The sequence below is a fragment of the Penicillium pulvis genome (genome assembly GCF_028828015.1).
Source record: "Penicillium pulvis strain IBT 33274 chromosome Unknown contig_12_segment0_segment0, whole genome shotgun sequence".
NCBI lineage: Eukaryota > Fungi > Ascomycota > Eurotiomycetes > Eurotiales > Aspergillaceae > Penicillium > Penicillium pulvis.
The window spans coordinates 882,130-898,455 of record NW_026643072.1 but is presented as its reverse complement, the minus strand read 5'-3'; the positions used below and the strand labels follow the sequence as shown (position 1 = coordinate 898,455).

The 16,326-nt window shown below is 50.0% G+C and overlaps 7 protein-coding genes across 7 annotated transcripts; 3 read left to right on the top strand and 4 right to left on the bottom strand.

Annotated features, from left to right (window-relative positions):
* Positions 1 to 92: 92 nt before the first annotated feature.
* On the top strand, positions 93 to 1,494 carry N7503_001560 (8-oxoguanine glycosylase OGG1; the record flags this gene model as incomplete). The annotated part of the gene is made up of 3 exons (XM_057061107.1): positions 93 to 178; positions 232 to 1,028; positions 1,082 to 1,494. The coding sequence occupies 3 exons, from the start codon at positions 93 to 95 to the stop codon at positions 1,492 to 1,494; spliced, it is 1,296 nt and encodes a 431-aa protein (XP_056925069.1).
* A 641-nt stretch (positions 1,495 to 2,135) lies between these two features.
* N7503_001559 (40S ribosomal uS15 domain-containing protein) lies at positions 2,136 to 3,170 on the top strand (the record flags this gene model as incomplete). Its single annotated transcript, XM_057061106.1, has 4 exons — positions 2,136 to 2,403; positions 2,485 to 2,517; positions 2,741 to 2,787; positions 2,849 to 3,170. Coding segments are annotated over 4 exons (522 nt in total), but the record flags the coding sequence as incomplete, so codon positions are not given.
* A 141-nt stretch (positions 3,171 to 3,311) lies between these two features.
* Positions 3,312 to 5,764, bottom strand: N7503_001558 (fanconi-associated nuclease 1; the record flags this gene model as incomplete). The annotated part of the gene is made up of 3 exons (XM_057061105.1): positions 3,312 to 3,821; positions 3,880 to 5,263; positions 5,316 to 5,764. 3 exons carry the CDS (start codon positions 5,762 to 5,764, stop codon positions 3,312 to 3,314), a joined length of 2,343 nt encoding a protein of 780 aa, XP_056925067.1.
* Positions 5,765 to 7,086: 1,322 nt separating this feature from the next.
* N7503_001557 (RNA recognition motif domain-containing protein) lies at positions 7,087 to 9,164 on the bottom strand. Its single transcript, XM_057061104.1, has 4 exons — positions 9,050 to 9,164; positions 8,880 to 8,985; positions 8,472 to 8,827; positions 7,087 to 8,413 (listed from the first exon to the last, which is right to left on the bottom strand). Exons 1-4 carry the CDS (start codon positions 9,084 to 9,086, stop codon positions 7,803 to 7,805), a joined length of 1,110 nt encoding a protein of 369 aa, XP_056925066.1. The 5' UTR covers positions 9,087 to 9,164; the 3' UTR covers positions 7,087 to 7,802.
* A 477-nt stretch (positions 9,165 to 9,641) lies between these two features.
* On the bottom strand, positions 9,642 to 12,950 carry N7503_001556 (putative PHD finger domain protein; the record flags this gene model as incomplete). Its single annotated transcript, XM_057061103.1, has 2 exons — positions 9,642 to 10,500; positions 10,555 to 12,950. The coding sequence occupies 2 exons, from the start codon at positions 12,948 to 12,950 to the stop codon at positions 9,642 to 9,644; spliced, it is 3,255 nt and encodes a 1,084-aa protein (XP_056925065.1).
* A 389-nt stretch (positions 12,951 to 13,339) lies between these two features.
* N7503_001555 (uncharacterized protein) lies at positions 13,340 to 14,009 on the top strand (the record flags this gene model as incomplete). The annotated part of the gene is made up of 5 exons (XM_057061102.1): positions 13,340 to 13,362; positions 13,428 to 13,639; positions 13,709 to 13,717; positions 13,783 to 13,860; positions 13,918 to 14,009. The coding sequence occupies 5 exons, from the start codon at positions 13,340 to 13,342 to the stop codon at positions 14,007 to 14,009; spliced, it is 414 nt and encodes a 137-aa protein (XP_056925064.1).
* Positions 14,010 to 14,388: 379 nt separating this feature from the next.
* N7503_001554 (N(6)-L-threonylcarbamoyladenine synthase family protein) lies at positions 14,389 to 15,816 on the bottom strand (the record flags this gene model as incomplete). Its single annotated transcript, XM_057061101.1, has 2 exons — positions 14,389 to 15,649; positions 15,704 to 15,816. The coding sequence occupies 2 exons, from the start codon at positions 15,814 to 15,816 to the stop codon at positions 14,389 to 14,391; spliced, it is 1,374 nt and encodes a 457-aa protein (XP_056925063.1).
* Between the last annotated feature and the right edge of the window lie 510 nt (positions 15,817 to 16,326).

Sequence of the window (16,326 nt, the reverse complement as noted above, 5' to 3'; positions counted from 1 at the left end):
ATTACAGGAGTTAGCGGCAATTTGCGGCAGAACGACTTTCTTATCGTTTTCTATCGCGTCAAGGTTTCAGCGCAACAAAGAACCCCCTAAAGATGGCTTTCTCAGATTGGCGCAAGCTGCCGGTCAGCTTGTCAGAGCTCTGCATTAATACTACTCTACGCTGTGGTCAATCTTTCCGGTCGGTTTCTTCCAATTGCGTATCTCTCTTCAATAATGCTAACCTCCATGCAGATGGCATAATATTGCGGAAAGTGAAGAATGGCGATGTGTCCTGTATGGACGTCTGATTTCTTTGAAACAAGATTCAAGCTGTCTATACTATCGAACCTACCAGTCTCGGTCGTCTCCTTCTCTCCTAACCCCACCTGCCTCGGAATTACCCTCTCGCGCGCAATCAGATACAGAATCCAGTGACATTAAAGACGACCACACTCTCCGCATTATCAAGCATTATCTCAACCTGTCATCCAATCTGGGTGATCTATATGCACAATGGTCTTCTGACGATCCTAATTTCAAGAAAAAGGCTCCGCAATTCACCGGAATCCGGATATTGCGCCAGGATGCATGGGAGGCCTTAGTGTCATTCATTTGCAGTAGCAACAACAATATTTCACGTATCTCTCAGATGGTGGAAAAATTGTGTCTTCACTATGGACCATTCGTTGCTACAATTGAAGGTCGAGCCTACCACGACTTCCCAACACCTGAGGCATTAGCTGGCAAGGATGTGGAAAGCAATCTCCGCACCTTGGGATTTGGATACCGGGCTAAGTATATCTACAAGACCGCTGTCATGGTGTCCCAAGAGCGAGACAAGGGATGGTTGGATGGTCTTTCTAACCCCGAGTCCCCTGCATTCGGTACTGAGGCACAGCCGGGCGATGAGATGAAACCCGAAGGTCGACAAGGATACCGAAATGCCCATGAGAGTTTACTGGAACTTCAAGGTGTCGGGCCCAAAGTGGCAGACTGTGTCTGTTTGATGGGTCTGGGATGGGGCGAATCTGTGCCTGTGGATACTCATGGTAAGTTGCTCGAAATTCTGGCACTTGTACATGGCTCTAAATCATTTTGACAGTATGGCAAATCGCGCAACGGGATTACCGCTTCGGCAAGGGATCCCATAAGTCATTGACAAAAGCAACATATGATGCTGTGGCCAATCACTTCCGCAAGCTCTGGGGTCAGGAGGCTGGATGGGCGCAGAGTGTGCTTTTCACGGCCAATTTGCGGTCCTTTGCAGATCGACTTGCAGCAACGAAGGTAAAGGTAGCTGTGAAAGAAGACGACTCAGAGGTTGAGATTAAGACTGAAGTCACGACATCAGTGGCTTTGACAGCCCCTAAGCATGAGGATGTCAATGTGAAAGTGGAAGAGCCTGAGAGTAAACCTATGAAGAAAACTGGGAAGAAACGCAAGGCAACACCAGAAGAAGTCATTCATGCTTCGACGAGCGAGACTCGGCGGATATCCAAGAGACTTCGACGTTGATTTAATGAGATGGTCAAACCCATATGAAACCCATGAGTTCGACACTACGTCGGAATTACTTTGTACACTAGAGCATTATAGCATGTATGGAGATACCATAGTCGCTCATCATCGGAAGAAATAAAGTTGAAAGTATATCCATTGATTGCTATGCTAGTATTGTGCTGTGGAAAATCCTGTTGTCTAGAAAGCAGTCAGTAAGAAAGCTTCTCCGTGTTATGAAAGTAATTCATAGTATATTGTATTTAATCAGAAGTCCAGTTAGATCATCGAGACGCATCCCGAAAGACACGCCTCTGACATAAGAGGTACCAGAAAATAGTAAAAAATGTGTTTTTCATCATAAAAGGGGGAGAGTGTTGATAAGGGAGGGAGGCAAAACTGACCTGTTAGTAGGTGCGAGTCGAACCGATCAAGAATTTGTGGCGATAGTGATGATATTGGCGAGAGTGATCTTTGAAAGACATCGAACTGTCTGGAAAACATAAAACCAGAACAGTTGAAGAAGTTCATAGGCGGGCAATACGCATTAAATAGAAGTTGCGGAGCTGAGGTTCAGAGAAAATTCCTGCAAAATAAGCGAGCCACGTGATCCACACACATCCGTCGTGCGACCTTTCCAAATTATCTCCACTCGAAGAACTTCGATTTCCTCATCCACCTCGACAACCTCCGACCAGCTCTCCTCGCCGGACACTTCAGCAACAATGGGTCGCCTTCACTCCAAGGGCAAGGGCATTTCGTCCTCCGCCATCCCCTACTCCCGCACCGCCCCCGCCTGGTTGAAGACCACTCCCGACCAGATTGTCGACCACATCTGCAAGCTCGCCAAGAAGGGTGCCACCCCTTCGCAGATCGGTGTTGTCCTCCGTGACAGCCACGGTGTTGCCCAGGTCAAGATTGTTACTGGTAAGGAATTCTCGATCGGATTTCGCGAAAATTCGATGATTTGGGATGATTTCGACGGTCGCTAATATTTTTCGTCAATAGGTAACAAGATCCTCCGTATCTTGAAGTCCAGCGGTACGACTCCCATCGCCAACCCTTTATACCCTTCAATTGGATGAAATGAATGTGTGAAATTGTATGGGATGTCCTCGAGCAAAGAACCGAAATTTTCTTTGCCTTGAGTGTCATACCTGCAACGATCCATTCATTCTCCTATAACTCTGGTCGCAGAAATGCACCAGCAGCTAAGCCTCTGCTTGGTCAAGAACATGACTGACAGAGAGATTTTGGAATACAGGCCTCGCTCCCGAACTCCCCGAGGACCTTTACTTCCTGATCAAGAAGGTATGCCATACCCTTCCCCAAACCCTGCACTTTAGGTCGATCTAATTGTTGTAATCCTTAGGCCGTCGCTGTCCGCAAGCACCTTGAGCGCAACCGCAAGGACAAGGACTCCAAGTTCCGCCTGATTCTGATCGAGTCCCGCATTCACCGTCTGTCCCGTTACTACAAGACCGTCGGTGTCCTGCCCCCCACCTGGCGTTACGAGAGCGCCACCGCCTCCACCCTTGTCGCGTAAGCGTAGACACAGTGTGTTGGTTTGTGGTTTTGGAGGATCGTTCGTGGAGCAACAATGCTGGGTTGTGCCCAGGATTTTGATTTCATGGGCTAGATACGCCAGATAAAAAGAAGACTATTACGAGTTATACCCCTTTCATGTTTCAAGATTCCTTTTTCTTGCCAAGAGCAAGCTGTAGATTGTAGCCAAAATTCATCTATTCGTGTATCATCGGTAAGACATCAAGTATATGCATCGCGAAGATCAAGTTTGATCCTTATGTACAATTCATAGTATGCAGGCATATCACCTATTCCGTCCTCACTTCCCTCGCAACGGCATTGCACAGTTCGACCTGAACCCCAGCAGAAAGAAGAATATGTATCCATAACCGCTGTGTATCACTCAAGCGATCATTCTCAGACTTGACCTCCGCAAACATGACAATCTTCGTCTCGGGATTCCACAGAAAGAGATCGGGGATACCACCACCACGCTGTTGGTACTCCTGTGCCATGACCTTACAGATAGTAGCCAGTGCCTCACCTCGAAAACACCGCCCAATCTCAAGCAGATCCTCTAGCTCAAATGACCAGTCAATGCCAATAGCACAGGGCTGGGCAGCTCCTTCACGAGTATGAACCTCTTGAATGATACGCTCTGCGTCGCCATTTGTAATCTCGACTAGTCGGTGGTTTATCTCTGATGCCCGAGACGGGTAAAAGACGTCTGTATGGAGATCGAGGGGACAGGTTTGGAATGGTGTTTGGAAGACGTTAGGGACGTAAGTAAATAGGATATCGTAGAAGAGGATTCCGAACTGTGGACAAAGACGTTAGCACTTCCATTTACTTCTAGAGGAGGTTGGATTGACTTACCAGAGTTCGAACAATGCCTCCTTCGGAATGATATCCTTTCCAGCCGTGATCACGGTACCAGCTTAAGCACATGCTTTCCACTCGACACTCACCACCTTCCCTCTCGTCAATCCATATTGTAGCTTTCCCCTTCTTCGCGAGTTCATCCCGCTCGATACGGATCCCCTCGATCGTCCGTTCAGCCGGTTTGCTCAGCATCACATGGCCGAAATCATGCTGTTCTCGCTTAACGACTTTTAGGGCTCTTTCAAGCTTTGTTATACGTTTTTGCAGATCGTAGTGGTATATCAAGTGGCAGAGTGGATCTTCCAGTCCTTCCTCACACGTTCGCAACGCAATTCGTTTCCAGAACTTGCGTTGCTTTTCTTCATTTCGCTCTTCTGATGGTGTCAAAGCCCACATATAGTGCTCTTCTAGGAGTGCTTTACGCTGATACCAGGCGCCACGACGGGCAGCGTGAAATAGACGCTGGTCGAGGAGCTCAGTGATGACTTCATGCTCCCGTTTGTGTTCTTTGAATCGACCCAATGGATGTAGGCTTTTATGGATGATTCGTGTGTAGACCCATGCGGGAGAAAACCGGCGCAGATAAGCACCCTCGCCGCTGTCGTAGATGGAATCTTCTTTCTGCTGTTCTTCTTTGGCTAGTTCCTGCCATCGAGGATAAAACTTTTCTGCGAGATCAATGATGTTTTGTAATGACTCTGTGCTCACAGGGCCATTGAACTCCAGGATGTTGTCAATGGCAAATTGGGTCCGTAGAGCAGCTTCGAATTCCAATAGGACTGCCCTGGATGGAAAAATGGACTTTGATCGACATACGATATATTCAGGGAACTTTCTCCGCGAGATCTTCGCTAGAATGATAGTCGTGAGTGATTTCTCAGTCCACTCAGTTGATCTATAGAAGACCAAATGCACCCGCTCAAATAGAGTACGAGGTCCAGAGCAGAGCCGAATGCAATCACCCGTGTAATCCAGGATCTTTTCCAAGAAATGACTTTCTCTGTTTTCAGATGAGTTGGTGTCTGCCTCGTTCTTGAACCCGAGGCCTGTTTGTGTCTGGCTGGTCTCGCATAGAGCTGCCAGCAGCTCTTTCTTGTTCTTGCCCTGCACCTTGGCTTCCTTGGCAAAACCTTTCAATTCATCAAGCAATAAAAGTGATGATGCCTCTTCCAGAGTCTTGATCTCTGATGTCCCGTCGGCAAACCGAAAGCTCCCAGCCAAATCCAGTTTATTATGGTCTTGATCTTCAGCCTTGGGTAGTGTTCGGTCGCACTGAAGATCAACAGCTACTGCAGACAAGTCGGATATATCGGAATAGTAGCCCAGTCGATTGACTCGATGCCATGCGGAGGTCTTGCGCAAGAAAAGTCGCACATATCTGATACCATTAATATATGAAGAGTGACTTGATAAAAGTTTCATGAACATACAGATACTGCGACTCATAAGACAAGTCCTTCCACTGCGTAAACACCTCCATCTCGGCCTCACTAAAGAGGTGCGGTTCTTCCTCCAGCACGGTCTCAAGCACCAAGTTGAAAGCATCAACATAGATGGAGCTCTTACCCTTCTTCCAGACGCCATCACGCAATCTTACATGCAAGCCTGACTCCGCATCATCCGCGGCGTGTGATGTCTCATATTCCCGAATTGCCTGTTCGTCCGTCTCAATATCTGGCAACGAGGTCTCCAGTTCAGTTTGACTACTCATAAGCGGGTGTTCAGCCTCGTCGACTGGAGGCGTATCCACCGCCCCTGTGGACGGACTGGGGCTTCGTGGTGGCTTATCGCTCGCATTGCTATCCAGATCAACCTTCTCGTCCGATGTTTTCCTGCGTTTGGTGGATCGCTGCGTCTCATAATAGTGCAGCAAAGACATGCTGTAAAAGAGCCATGGGGCTCTCTTTCTGGTCAATTCAGCGGAGCTCAGTCTATAGATCGACTCGCGACCGCGTTGAAGTAAAACCCGATAGCGACACGAAGTCACGTGTGCACTTTGACTCGATCAAGGTGTTTGTTCTGTTTGCACATGAAGATCGAACCAGTACTTGAATCATTGAAAAGAAGAGGGGAAAGTGTGAAAGAAAAGAACAGAAGAATGCAATAGTGAGCTTCGGTAGCCACAATCCTATAATGGCCGATGTGGTAAGAAAAATTTCTGTGAAATTTATACCTTGAGATCCAAATACCCACCCTAGACTCAGTGTTGGGGAGCTTCCAGAAGCTCCACAGCTCCGCTCTGCACAACATCCGGAGACAAACCCAATCCTTTACTTTCCCAGCTCATCTTCCCATTCCTTCATCTCGCTTCTTAATTACGAGAAATATTCTCCCGATCTCATTGCTTCCTCCTGCTCAGCCTCCGCTTGCGACAGCGAATCAATCTGATCCACCTGCTCCCGTCAACGAAGCGCAAAAACCCACACCCAATTACAACACCATGGGCGAACCCAACGGCTCCCACACTCCGATGGCGGAGCTCTCCAATGCAGCCTCCTCACAAGTCCGGCCTGGGGGGCCCCAGCCCGGGAATACCTGAATGAAAAGATTGTACCATACCTACTGGAAGGAATGAAAGCTGTCGCGAAAGACCAGTGAGTGAAGATATGGCCACTGGAATCTGGGAAGTCATGCTGATGGTGTCAATTTGCTCTAGGCCCGCCAATCCGTTGCGCGTCCTCGGGGATTTTTTGATCCAGAAGAGCAATGAGGTGGAAGGCGATGTCGAGAAAGAAGAATAGAGAAAACTCCAAGGGATGATTGGATTTGATTATTACGGCGTTTTCAGGTGCTCTCGGGATGTTAGGGTTATGGCTTCTATGCCGGACATGTTATTGATATTTTAAAAGCCCTCTGTCTCGCCCCAATACGGTCTCCGGGTCAAGAGGCATTAAGGCTTCTACTATATGGAGCTACAGATGGGCATGGTGATACCCAAGAAATGAAGATACAATGACCAAAACTGCGCATGCAACGATATCTAGCTTAGAGAGAGCATAAGGTCATGCAGGCCTAGACAGCCCAATAATTGAAGTACAGGGAAAGTTAAATAGCATTTGCTATTAAGTACCAGATTGAATCGTAAGTTGAAAAGTTGACGAAATAGATGGTTCGGGATGCATCGCTAGCTGGGTATCGAAGTTCCTAGGGAATGGGAAGGGGGCAGTAAGCAGGACACTGGAGGTGGATAGCTTGCACCCCAGAGAATCTCCAGGGGTAGTGAATCAACCTAGTCAAGACAAAGGAGACAAATGCAACCGAATTTCAATCTGGACCACAAGTCAAACCCATGGTAATATCTTACCTTTTGAAGCCTGAGCTCGTCCATTATCGAGATTAATTCGCCCTGCAGCACTTTTGATCTTGGCGAATACTACAGCGCGAAGACGTGGCGAAGGCGAATGGTGAATGAAAAAAGAGGCGAAATTAAAATTGGTCGAATACAACCGGGCCGTTACTTGGAGTGTTGTGCATAAGGCGAATTGTTTTGACCGAGAGTGCTGATCCCAGATAACCGAATTACAGCGATAATTGTTTTCCTCCTTGCCGCTAGTGATTCCCGAAGTTGCGTCGCGAACAGATAAAAATTTGGAGCACATCATCTAGCGATCCAGAGATGACATGACGATAGGAATAATCGAGAATGTTGCCGAGTCGGTCGCAGTAGGCCGATGGCGCTCCGATTATCGTTTTTTTGGAGACGTGACGTGAAAAAGCAAAGAAAAAAGAGAACACAAAAAAGAAACGACGCCCGTAGCCCGTCGGTCAAATCCCGCATTAAAACAATTTGAGAAAGGAAAAGGGGGAAAGGTGAAGGGGGAAGGGAGAACAAAGGAAAGGTGGGCAGTGGAGCATTCAACCATGAAGGGAGACACCAGGAGCCGGTATCTCCTGCTTTTTGAAGGGGCACAGATACATTACCTGCTACCGTAACGCTCCTCACCACCGGCACTGCGGCCCTCGTAAGAGCGACTTCCACCAGCGTAGGCATCACGGGGCTCACGAGGAGGAGCAGCTTCGTAGCTGGGAGGGTTGGCATCGCGGTCGTAGTAGCCAGCACCGCCACCACCACCACCACCAGCAGCAGCAGCGGGAGCACCACTGCCTGCACCGCTACCTCCGCGGGCTTCGTCACCACCACCGGCACGGCGGTCATCTCCTCCACGACGATCATCACGGCTGTAGCGATCGTTGTAACGGTCAGGACCACCAGGGCCACCACCACCACGGTAGCCGCCGTAGTCATCACGGGAGCCACGGCGGTAGTCACGGTCACCGTAATCGCGGGAACGGTAATCACCACCACCACCACCACTGCCGCCGCCACGGCCATAGTCGCGGCCACCACCACCACCACCGCCATAGTCGCGGCGGTCATTGTAAGAGTCGTAACGGCCATAACGGTAGTAGTCATCATCACGGCGGCGCCAGTTACCACCACCACCACCAGGACCACGGCGGTCATCATAGCGCTCACCACGGCGGGGAGGGCCACGGCCACCACCACCACCACCACCGCCACCACCATCTAAAGTGGAAAAAGAATGAGTTTGAGAAGCAGAGAGCCGATCGAAATAAAGACTTACCACGCTTGGGAGGTCCAAAGTACTTGCCAGGGGTAGGAGTACGGGGACGGCCACGGCGAGCCTTCTCAATGCTGAGAGTGCGACCCTCAATGACCTCACCCTGGAGGCCCTCCTTAGCAGCATCAGCTTGCTCAGCAGTGTTCATGTTGACGAAACCGAAGCCACGAGACTCCTTGGTGTGGGGATCAAGCATGATCGAGCAGTTCTCCACGTCACCGTATTTCTCAAAGAGACGCGAGATGTCCGACTCAGTCAGACGGGGGTGAATGCCAGTGACGAAAAGGTTGGAACCAGTGTTGCTAGCTCCTTCCTCCTCAACCTCATCCTGGATCAGAGACTTGCGAATGGGGAGGGGACTTCAAGCTTATCAGCTGTCGATCTCGTTAAGAAAGAGAAGGAATGACATACCGTTCCTCAGAGCGACCGTTGGGGGAACGGCTACGGGCGCGGTCGCGGTCGGAGCGAGGCTCATCGCGAGGCGAGGCGCTGCGGTCGCGGTCGTACCGGGGCTCATCTGCACATACAGAAAAGGGATTGATTAAAATGGCGAACATCATTTATCAGATCGCAATACATACCGGCGTAGCGGCCGTTGTCGTTTTCGTAATCAGCCATGATGAATTGCAGAGAACGTGGATGAAGAGGGAAGGAAGGAAAGAGATGAGAAATCAGAGCTGATAAGAGGACGGGCGCTAAGACTCCGGAAGGGAACAACACCCCCGAGTGCAAGTTTTAAAGTTGCGCGTCTAGAACCACGAAAAGATCCGCAAAGTTGAGAATCGAGAGTTTTGAGGAGGGAAGAGAGAATTGAAGAAGAGGGAGAGAGCTGGAAAGGGGCGAGTGATTCACTAGGTTTTGGATCTGGCAGCACATGAGGAAGTTAGGCAAACCATGCAAGGCACTAAGCATACATGTGCCTAGTACTTTTTACCATGTACCTTGAATGTACTAGGTATATTGGGTACTGAAATACTTTTCTTTCTTGGCATTAGGATCTTACGCTCAGAATACATCAGATTGGAAGGACCGGTTGATCTGAAGTAGAGGCAAATTGCACGAATTTTCTTCCATACCTAGCGATTAACTACGGCTGCCTGAATATGACCTCAAAACTCCTGCCTGCGCCCGTTGCTCAAGAGACAATTAAAGCAAAATAATATATAATCACCACTAGCCACGCAACCGACGAGTGCGACGGACATTTTGTGGATTGTCCACCGTGTCAGGTGCTTTTGTAGCCGGGTCCAGTTCATCGTCCACTAAGTCTTTGAGTTCGTCCTCGTCCAACTCGCTAAGTTCCTCACTCATCCCACGCATAACATCTCGACCTGTCCACCGTTCCTCGTGAACAGTGGTACCGATGGGGTCAAAAGGCTGCATGTACCACTGGATTCCACCCTGAGCCAAAGGCAATTGCTGGTCCTCATCGCTCAATATCGGGGTGGGGTGGCGATGATAGGCTATGTTGATATTTGATTTAGCCTCGTCAGCAGCTGTAGGCTCAGCGGCAGGATCTTCAGGTTCAAGTTCCTTGGTAGACATAGCTTCATCAGCAGTCGGGCCCTCGGCAGAAGCAGTGGGAGCTGATTCCTCCCCACCCTCCATGGCCTCAGGCTTCATATCATCCTCCATCTCAACGTCATGGTCCCCTTCAGGCTCGAAGGACTCCCCTCGGCGAGACATCACGCTGTGGTCAAGTATCGCATCCAGCTCCTTTAGCTCTTTCTCATAAGGTTTGCGATTCAACTCGCTCTCTTTGCGAATCGCATCTTCCAGCTGGGGCTGGATGGACTTAATAATTCGCTTGGCCAGCTTTCTCTTCTCTCGTTGCTCCAGACTAAGCTCAGGAGCACGGCCACTAATCTGCGCTTGGAGTTCTGCCGTATCACCAGCAGGACCTACGCCAATTTCCGAGGTGAAAAGGCTCGCCAGATCAGCAGAGAAAGACGCCACAGATGGATAGAAACGCTCTTCGAGCCGTTTACGAATCGATGACAGCCCCGCCGCAAATACCCCCTTTCCATCAAGCCTGTATTCATGTTAGTTGAAAGGGAAAGACAATCCGAAAATAATCATGACTTACACTTGTGCCTTCTCGAATATTGGCCACAGCAAAGGGAATACAGGGAAGTAGACGATGTCGACAATGCTTCGAAGCATCTCGGCATCTTTCAATTTCTCCCTCTCACGCTTCTTCACCTCATCACACAGCATTCGAAGGTGGTCAAGGTCCTTATAGAGCCGCTCGCCGAACTCCATGCGGCGCTGCAACCGTTTGTGGCCGGTGACACCCATCGCCACATAGTCTCGTCGTGTCATTTCCATAGAGGAGAAGGTCTCAAGTTGAAGCTGGAGTCTCTTGAGCAAGGCAGCTCCACGACGAGCCTCGCGCTTAAGTGTCCAGTACTTGCATGCCTCCTCTGCATATTGTTTCCGACCACGAACAGTGAATCGCCCAAGGCATGCCACTACCGAATTCAGAACAACCTGTGGGATGACTGGCGCCCCGGAAGGTAGCTTCCAGATCGTTCTTGGGACACGTTTTCGCTTGTTGCCACCAACTGTCAAGGTAATGCGGGGAGTATGGGTCCTTTCTCCTTCTGCATCCTCGGCAAGCGCGGGTCCCATAGAGAGCGCCGCGGCCTGGCTGTCTCCCCACCGTTTACCTGACATGGTATTGCGGTAGTATTCGATCGCATCGGCAGTGGCGGCATCAGTGCCATGCTCTAATCGCCAGTCTGGCGGCACATGCTTGTCACAAAAGGCCTTCAGGAGATGTGAGTCCATCAGTCCATGGCCAATCTTCATCTTCAGGTACAGTTGCGCTCGGCGTGCACAGGACACATGGAATGCGACAAAACAGTTTTTGTTGCTACATTGAATCGAAGCACCCATTTTCTGCTTGCAGATGTAACACATCAACTTCCACCGACTGCGTGGCACCTTTTCAACATCTGTGACCGGCTCCATGAGCGACGGGTTTCCAATTGAAACCTCAGGAATCCAAATTGAACACAGCAGATGCGCCCATTTAGAAGAGGTAGTTTGTTTGAATGCACCCTCGGTGTTAGGGCAGAAGATACAGTTGGTGGTGCCTCGCCCCAGCAACTGGCACTTGCGACAAAGCCACTGTCCCTCGGGGATGAAAGGAACGCCATAACATTCTTGATGAACAGCCAGGTCACAACCATCACAAAAGACAATCGCATTAGAGTTCTCGCAGTCACCATCATCACAGATAGCACACTTGCTGTCTTGCTCTTCCCCAGGGCCAGCAGTCTCTCCATTCACGGCAGCAGCAGAGCTGGAGCGAGGACGCTGTGTTTGTGGAGGTTTGGGGTTTGGCTTGGGGATCCGCTTCTCAAGTGCATGCCATTCTTTTTCGATTTTGGTCATAGTTATTTCGAAAATGGCAGGCTTGATGGGCTCAAGCTGATCATCTCTACGCTTGGAGTTATGATCATCCAGCCATTTCTCATCCTGTTCGTCCATATCGTATTCCACTCTTCCACTTGTCGCGTTGACATCGCCCTCCGACACAACGGGCTGGATGACATCCATGTCATCTTCTTGTGCGCCTTCCGTCATGCGAATGAAACGCCGGTCATGGCGCAGAAACAAGTCGCTTTCTTGGTATCCGACACTGGCCATGGTTCGATCGACATAGTTCTGTTGGCCGACGCCCTTCTTCTCATAAAATGTAAAGGGATCTTGTAACCTGAACGCCGGCTTAGGTAGCGTCAATTTTTCCCGTGGGTTGGGACCCGGAGGTGGGATCACCTTCGGCCCTTGTTGTGCGAGAAGAGCATTTAGGATAGCTTCTGGACGGCGCGGCGGGCGCCCGGGCCTGCGCTTGAATGGAACGGGTGATGCGATGTCAGGGGAAAGTAGCATAGGTGATCCAGAACCATCAAAGCCAGAAATGCCAGTCAGCGCCTCCAATGTCAGCTGGTTGGCAGCAGGGTCAACTGTATCCACCTCCTCGGCTGTGAAGACAGCGAGTCTGCCATCGATGTCTAAATCGGGATGAAACTCCTCCCATCCTCTCTCCTCTCGTGGTTTGTATCCATCGCCCTGTTGTAGGGCAAGCGCAGCGGCTGTTGATGAGGTAAAGCGACCGCGATTCTGGCTCTTGTCTCGCCGGGGACGCGTCACAGACGGCGGTGTTGTTGGAACAATAGGCGGCGGTGGAGGGGCATGAATTGGATGGTCGATATCGCGCGGGGGGCGACCTCGTGCGCTTGTGGAGGTCCGTCTTGGTGTGCCATTAGTCTTCTTTGGGGGAGTCATCTCTTCCACTTCGGCGCCGTCGAAATCGATGAATCGTCCACCACCTCCCGGCCCGCCAGGCACATACCTGCGCTTCTTCAAAGGAGGCTCTTCGGGGGACTCCGCGATTCTACGCGACTGCTTCATGGATGATTTCGGGGTGGGCTGTGCTGATCTGCCTGAAATAGAGTGTCTGGACATTGGCGCCATGGTTTCCACGAAGCTGGGGCAGCTCCCGTGTGTTGATCGGCGCTTGGTTTGGGGCGATTAACAATCAACACGTCGGGTCGCGTTCAGGGGTGTTGTAAGATGCAGTTCACAACCGGTGATTTTAAAAAAGGTGTGAGGATTCAAAGAAATAGACCACCGCAAATGGTACAAATTGGAGAACCCGGGGTAAACAATCCGAGCGTGCTGAGGCAATCTGAAGTGACCTTTCTCCAAGGTTATCTTTGGTTCAAGGCGGAGACGCCTTGGTGGCCTTAGGTGTCGATCTCAACTCTGGCCACAGCTTCCGGACGTGCACAGCTTTCCCCGCATAGATTCCTCCTGGAACACCAGATCACCCACCTACGAGTGATTTACGTTGGGTTTCAGATATGAGTGGCTCCGGTGAAAACAGGTACCATATCCTCTGCCTTTTCCCGTTTCTGTTTCTGAAAGATTCACTAACTTCGCTTGGCTTAGATGGCGTGGACCTAGTCGCCAGTCGTCGCAACGCCACTCTGGCAATGGAAACCGTGACCGTGCAGCGGGTGGACAAGGTGTTGCCCAGAGTTCTTCTCAAGGTGGTTCTCAAGGTGGAAACAATGCCTGGAGTGGCTCTGGCCCAGTTCAGGACCTGCATGTTTCCGTCCGGGGCTTCAATGCTGCCGAGGCCAAAAATATTCTGAAGAGAGGTAGGAAGGGGACAAGTCATGTCCATAGGGAATCATTACTAACGAATGGTTTTTCAACTTATTCTACAGGCCCTGAAGGTTAGTTTTTAGCGCCTACCCCACTATCGCAAATGTATCATGTTCTAATAGATATGTCATCGCAGAAACCAAGCCAATCTTCTACAAGCCGACCGGCAAGGACTCGAATAACCAACGATCGGGCGGCCCTTGGGGTGCTAAATGTACGCTCCATATTTCGAACGCATGCAGCATTTGGAGATGATTACTGACATCTCCAGCGAACACGATGGCAAACGGAAAAGACTTCTTTATCGAACTACGGAAACAAGTTGCATCCTTGCAGAAGAGCGGTCCTCCCGTCGGAGGCTGATCTACGAAAGTTGTGATTATTTTCTTTCTTCTATTTTTGATGTCTGTACTGCACAGAGCACCGGTTATGGGTTTGGTTCAATTGCACGGATTAGAGCGGCGCATCATCGATACCCTACTGTGGCGGTTTCTGGGACGTGGGAGGACTCGGATTGAAAGGACCTTTACAGTTCAAGTGCTGTAACATTGCATCGGCGTCATTGATTCATTTGAGATATAGGTCTGCTGTCAAGTGTAAAGCATCGCTATGTATACCATAAAAGCATTGAATGGGATTGGAAACTCCAATGTGTTGATCACAAATAGAGTCTTGGGTGTTATACATACTATATACATCTATTTTACAGTGTTAGTGGGAGGGGTATCGGTAATATACACAATCAAAGAGCTGTTCCATCCATGATCCACCCGCCAGGCCCTAGAACTCCACCATCATCGGCCTGTCGATCAAGGGTCCATTTGCGGAGAGCGCGACAGCTTAGATCCGTCCGCCAACCAGCCTCAAACATTTCAATACCTGCCCATCCAATCATAGCAGCATTATCAGTACACAGATATGGAGGTGGCGCAACAATCTTCATATGTTCGTATCCGCGCACGTCTAAGAACGAGCGCAAAACAGCCATAAGGAACTTGTTCGCCGCAACGCCACCACTCACAACGAGTGTCTTGATCTCATTTTCGTCGCGGTTCCTCACTCGAAGAGTTTCCAGCGCAATAATAGTTCGGGATGCAAGGTGCTCAAAGCAGACACGCATCGCCTCCCGTCCAAGGTCGACGCGCTCATCGTGAGATAATTGGCCCTCCCTGTCTTTGACAATCTTGTTTACCATACTTGAGACAGACGAGAAGCTTAGTTGTAAAGTCCGGGTGTTGGCGAATGGCGTAGTCACGCTCCAGCCCCACGGGCTCTTGCGCTTGATTACCTCCTCACCCCGGTTCATTGGGGGGCGGTAATCCGCAAAATCGGCGGGGCCGTTGGGGAAGACAAACTGTTCCAAAGCTTTGCCATACATGGTATTCTTTGCCTCTTGTAGCAAGGTCGCAGGGAGGATCTCGCGAGCCGACTTGTCCAAAGTTTCGCCCATCGCAATGTCATCACTAGAAGCCATGATGGTGTGGTCTGTGAGAGACTTGGAGTGTACGAGGATCGAGTGGCCGCCCGAGACAAGAATGGACAGGAATGGGAATTGGGGTCCCACGGCCCCTGGTGTCACTGCGCCATTGCCTTTATTCAAGCATGATACCAGCCGAGGGGTCAACAAGTGTGCTTGCATATGGTGTACTCCGACCATAGGAATTTGCCAAGCAACCGAGAGAGCTTTCCCAGTGTCGAGCCCAACTGACAGGTTGGAACGCATTCCGGGCCCTCGAGTTGCTGAAATGAAATCCGGTCGCTGGCGGCTCGATCCATCCGCTAGGTTTATCGATTTATCTCCATCTTTTGAGGCCGGCAGGTATCTAAGGGCTTTGTCGACGAGGCTCGCGAGATTCTCTTGATGGGACTCGAGGGCTAAGATCGGATGAATGCCGCGGTGCGCTCGTGAGTCGCAGGTTATATTCTCAAGGAAGTGAATTTTGGCATTGCTAGCGACAGGGCTCTCATTCTTTTTCTCGACGATCGCGACTGATGTGTCGTCACTACCGTAGATGTCGGATTAGCTTGAGAACCTTTTGGAGTAAATTTAAGCTCACCATGACGTTTCGATTGCAAGAGTCAATAGACCCCGTCGATTCCGTAGAAACCTGCGCGACGCGCCTGCTGCTGACTTGCGTAAAGTCGCAACTGAAGATATTGAAAAGAACATTGGGAGGTTGACAAACCGGGGACACGGCGGCGACGGAGAGAAAAAGATTGGAACCGCACGGACCAGGAAGCCCTTAAAGTTGGCCCTAACAACTATACAACTACGTTCGCCAGGGTCTACTACTGCAATAGCATTGATTAAAATTATTACCGTATAATTTACCAAGTAAGAGTATGAAAGAGTATATAGAGGTGTCTGGACACCAAATGGCATATATTTCACAGTAAGGACTGAATAAAGTTAAAAAGAAAATCCATGCTAACATCCAAAGTCATCAATCGGAGGCCCATTAACGTCATAAAATAATCTCTTCCAACATTCGATACATTATACATCATCTTCTGACCGACTCAACATAGTAATCAAGACCCGCATGGCAAGATTAGGTCGCCAAAGTACCCGAGCAGCGTCAAGCTTTTGTCGATCTGCGTGCTGAACTTGGTGGCTCGGAGCTCGACTCAGGTGAAGTCCTGCTGCACCACCAATAGGGCTCAAGCCATAACCCTTGTA

What these genes read in the sequence shown, in the direction of transcription:
- N7503_001557 (XM_057061104.1), bottom strand. Translation starts at nt 9,086, where the DNA reads ATGGCTGATTACGAAAACGACAACGGCCGCTACGCCG. An exon ending in AACGGTCGCTCTGAGGAACG is followed by an intron (nt 8,828 to 8,879) that starts GTATGTCATTCC and finishes ATAAGCTTGAAG; the next exon opens with TCCCCTCCCCATTCGCAAGT. An exon ending in CTTTGGACCTCCCAAGCGTG is followed by an intron (nt 8,414 to 8,471) that starts GTAAGTCTTTAT and finishes TTTCCACTTTAG; the next exon opens with ATGGTGGTGGCGGTGGTGGT.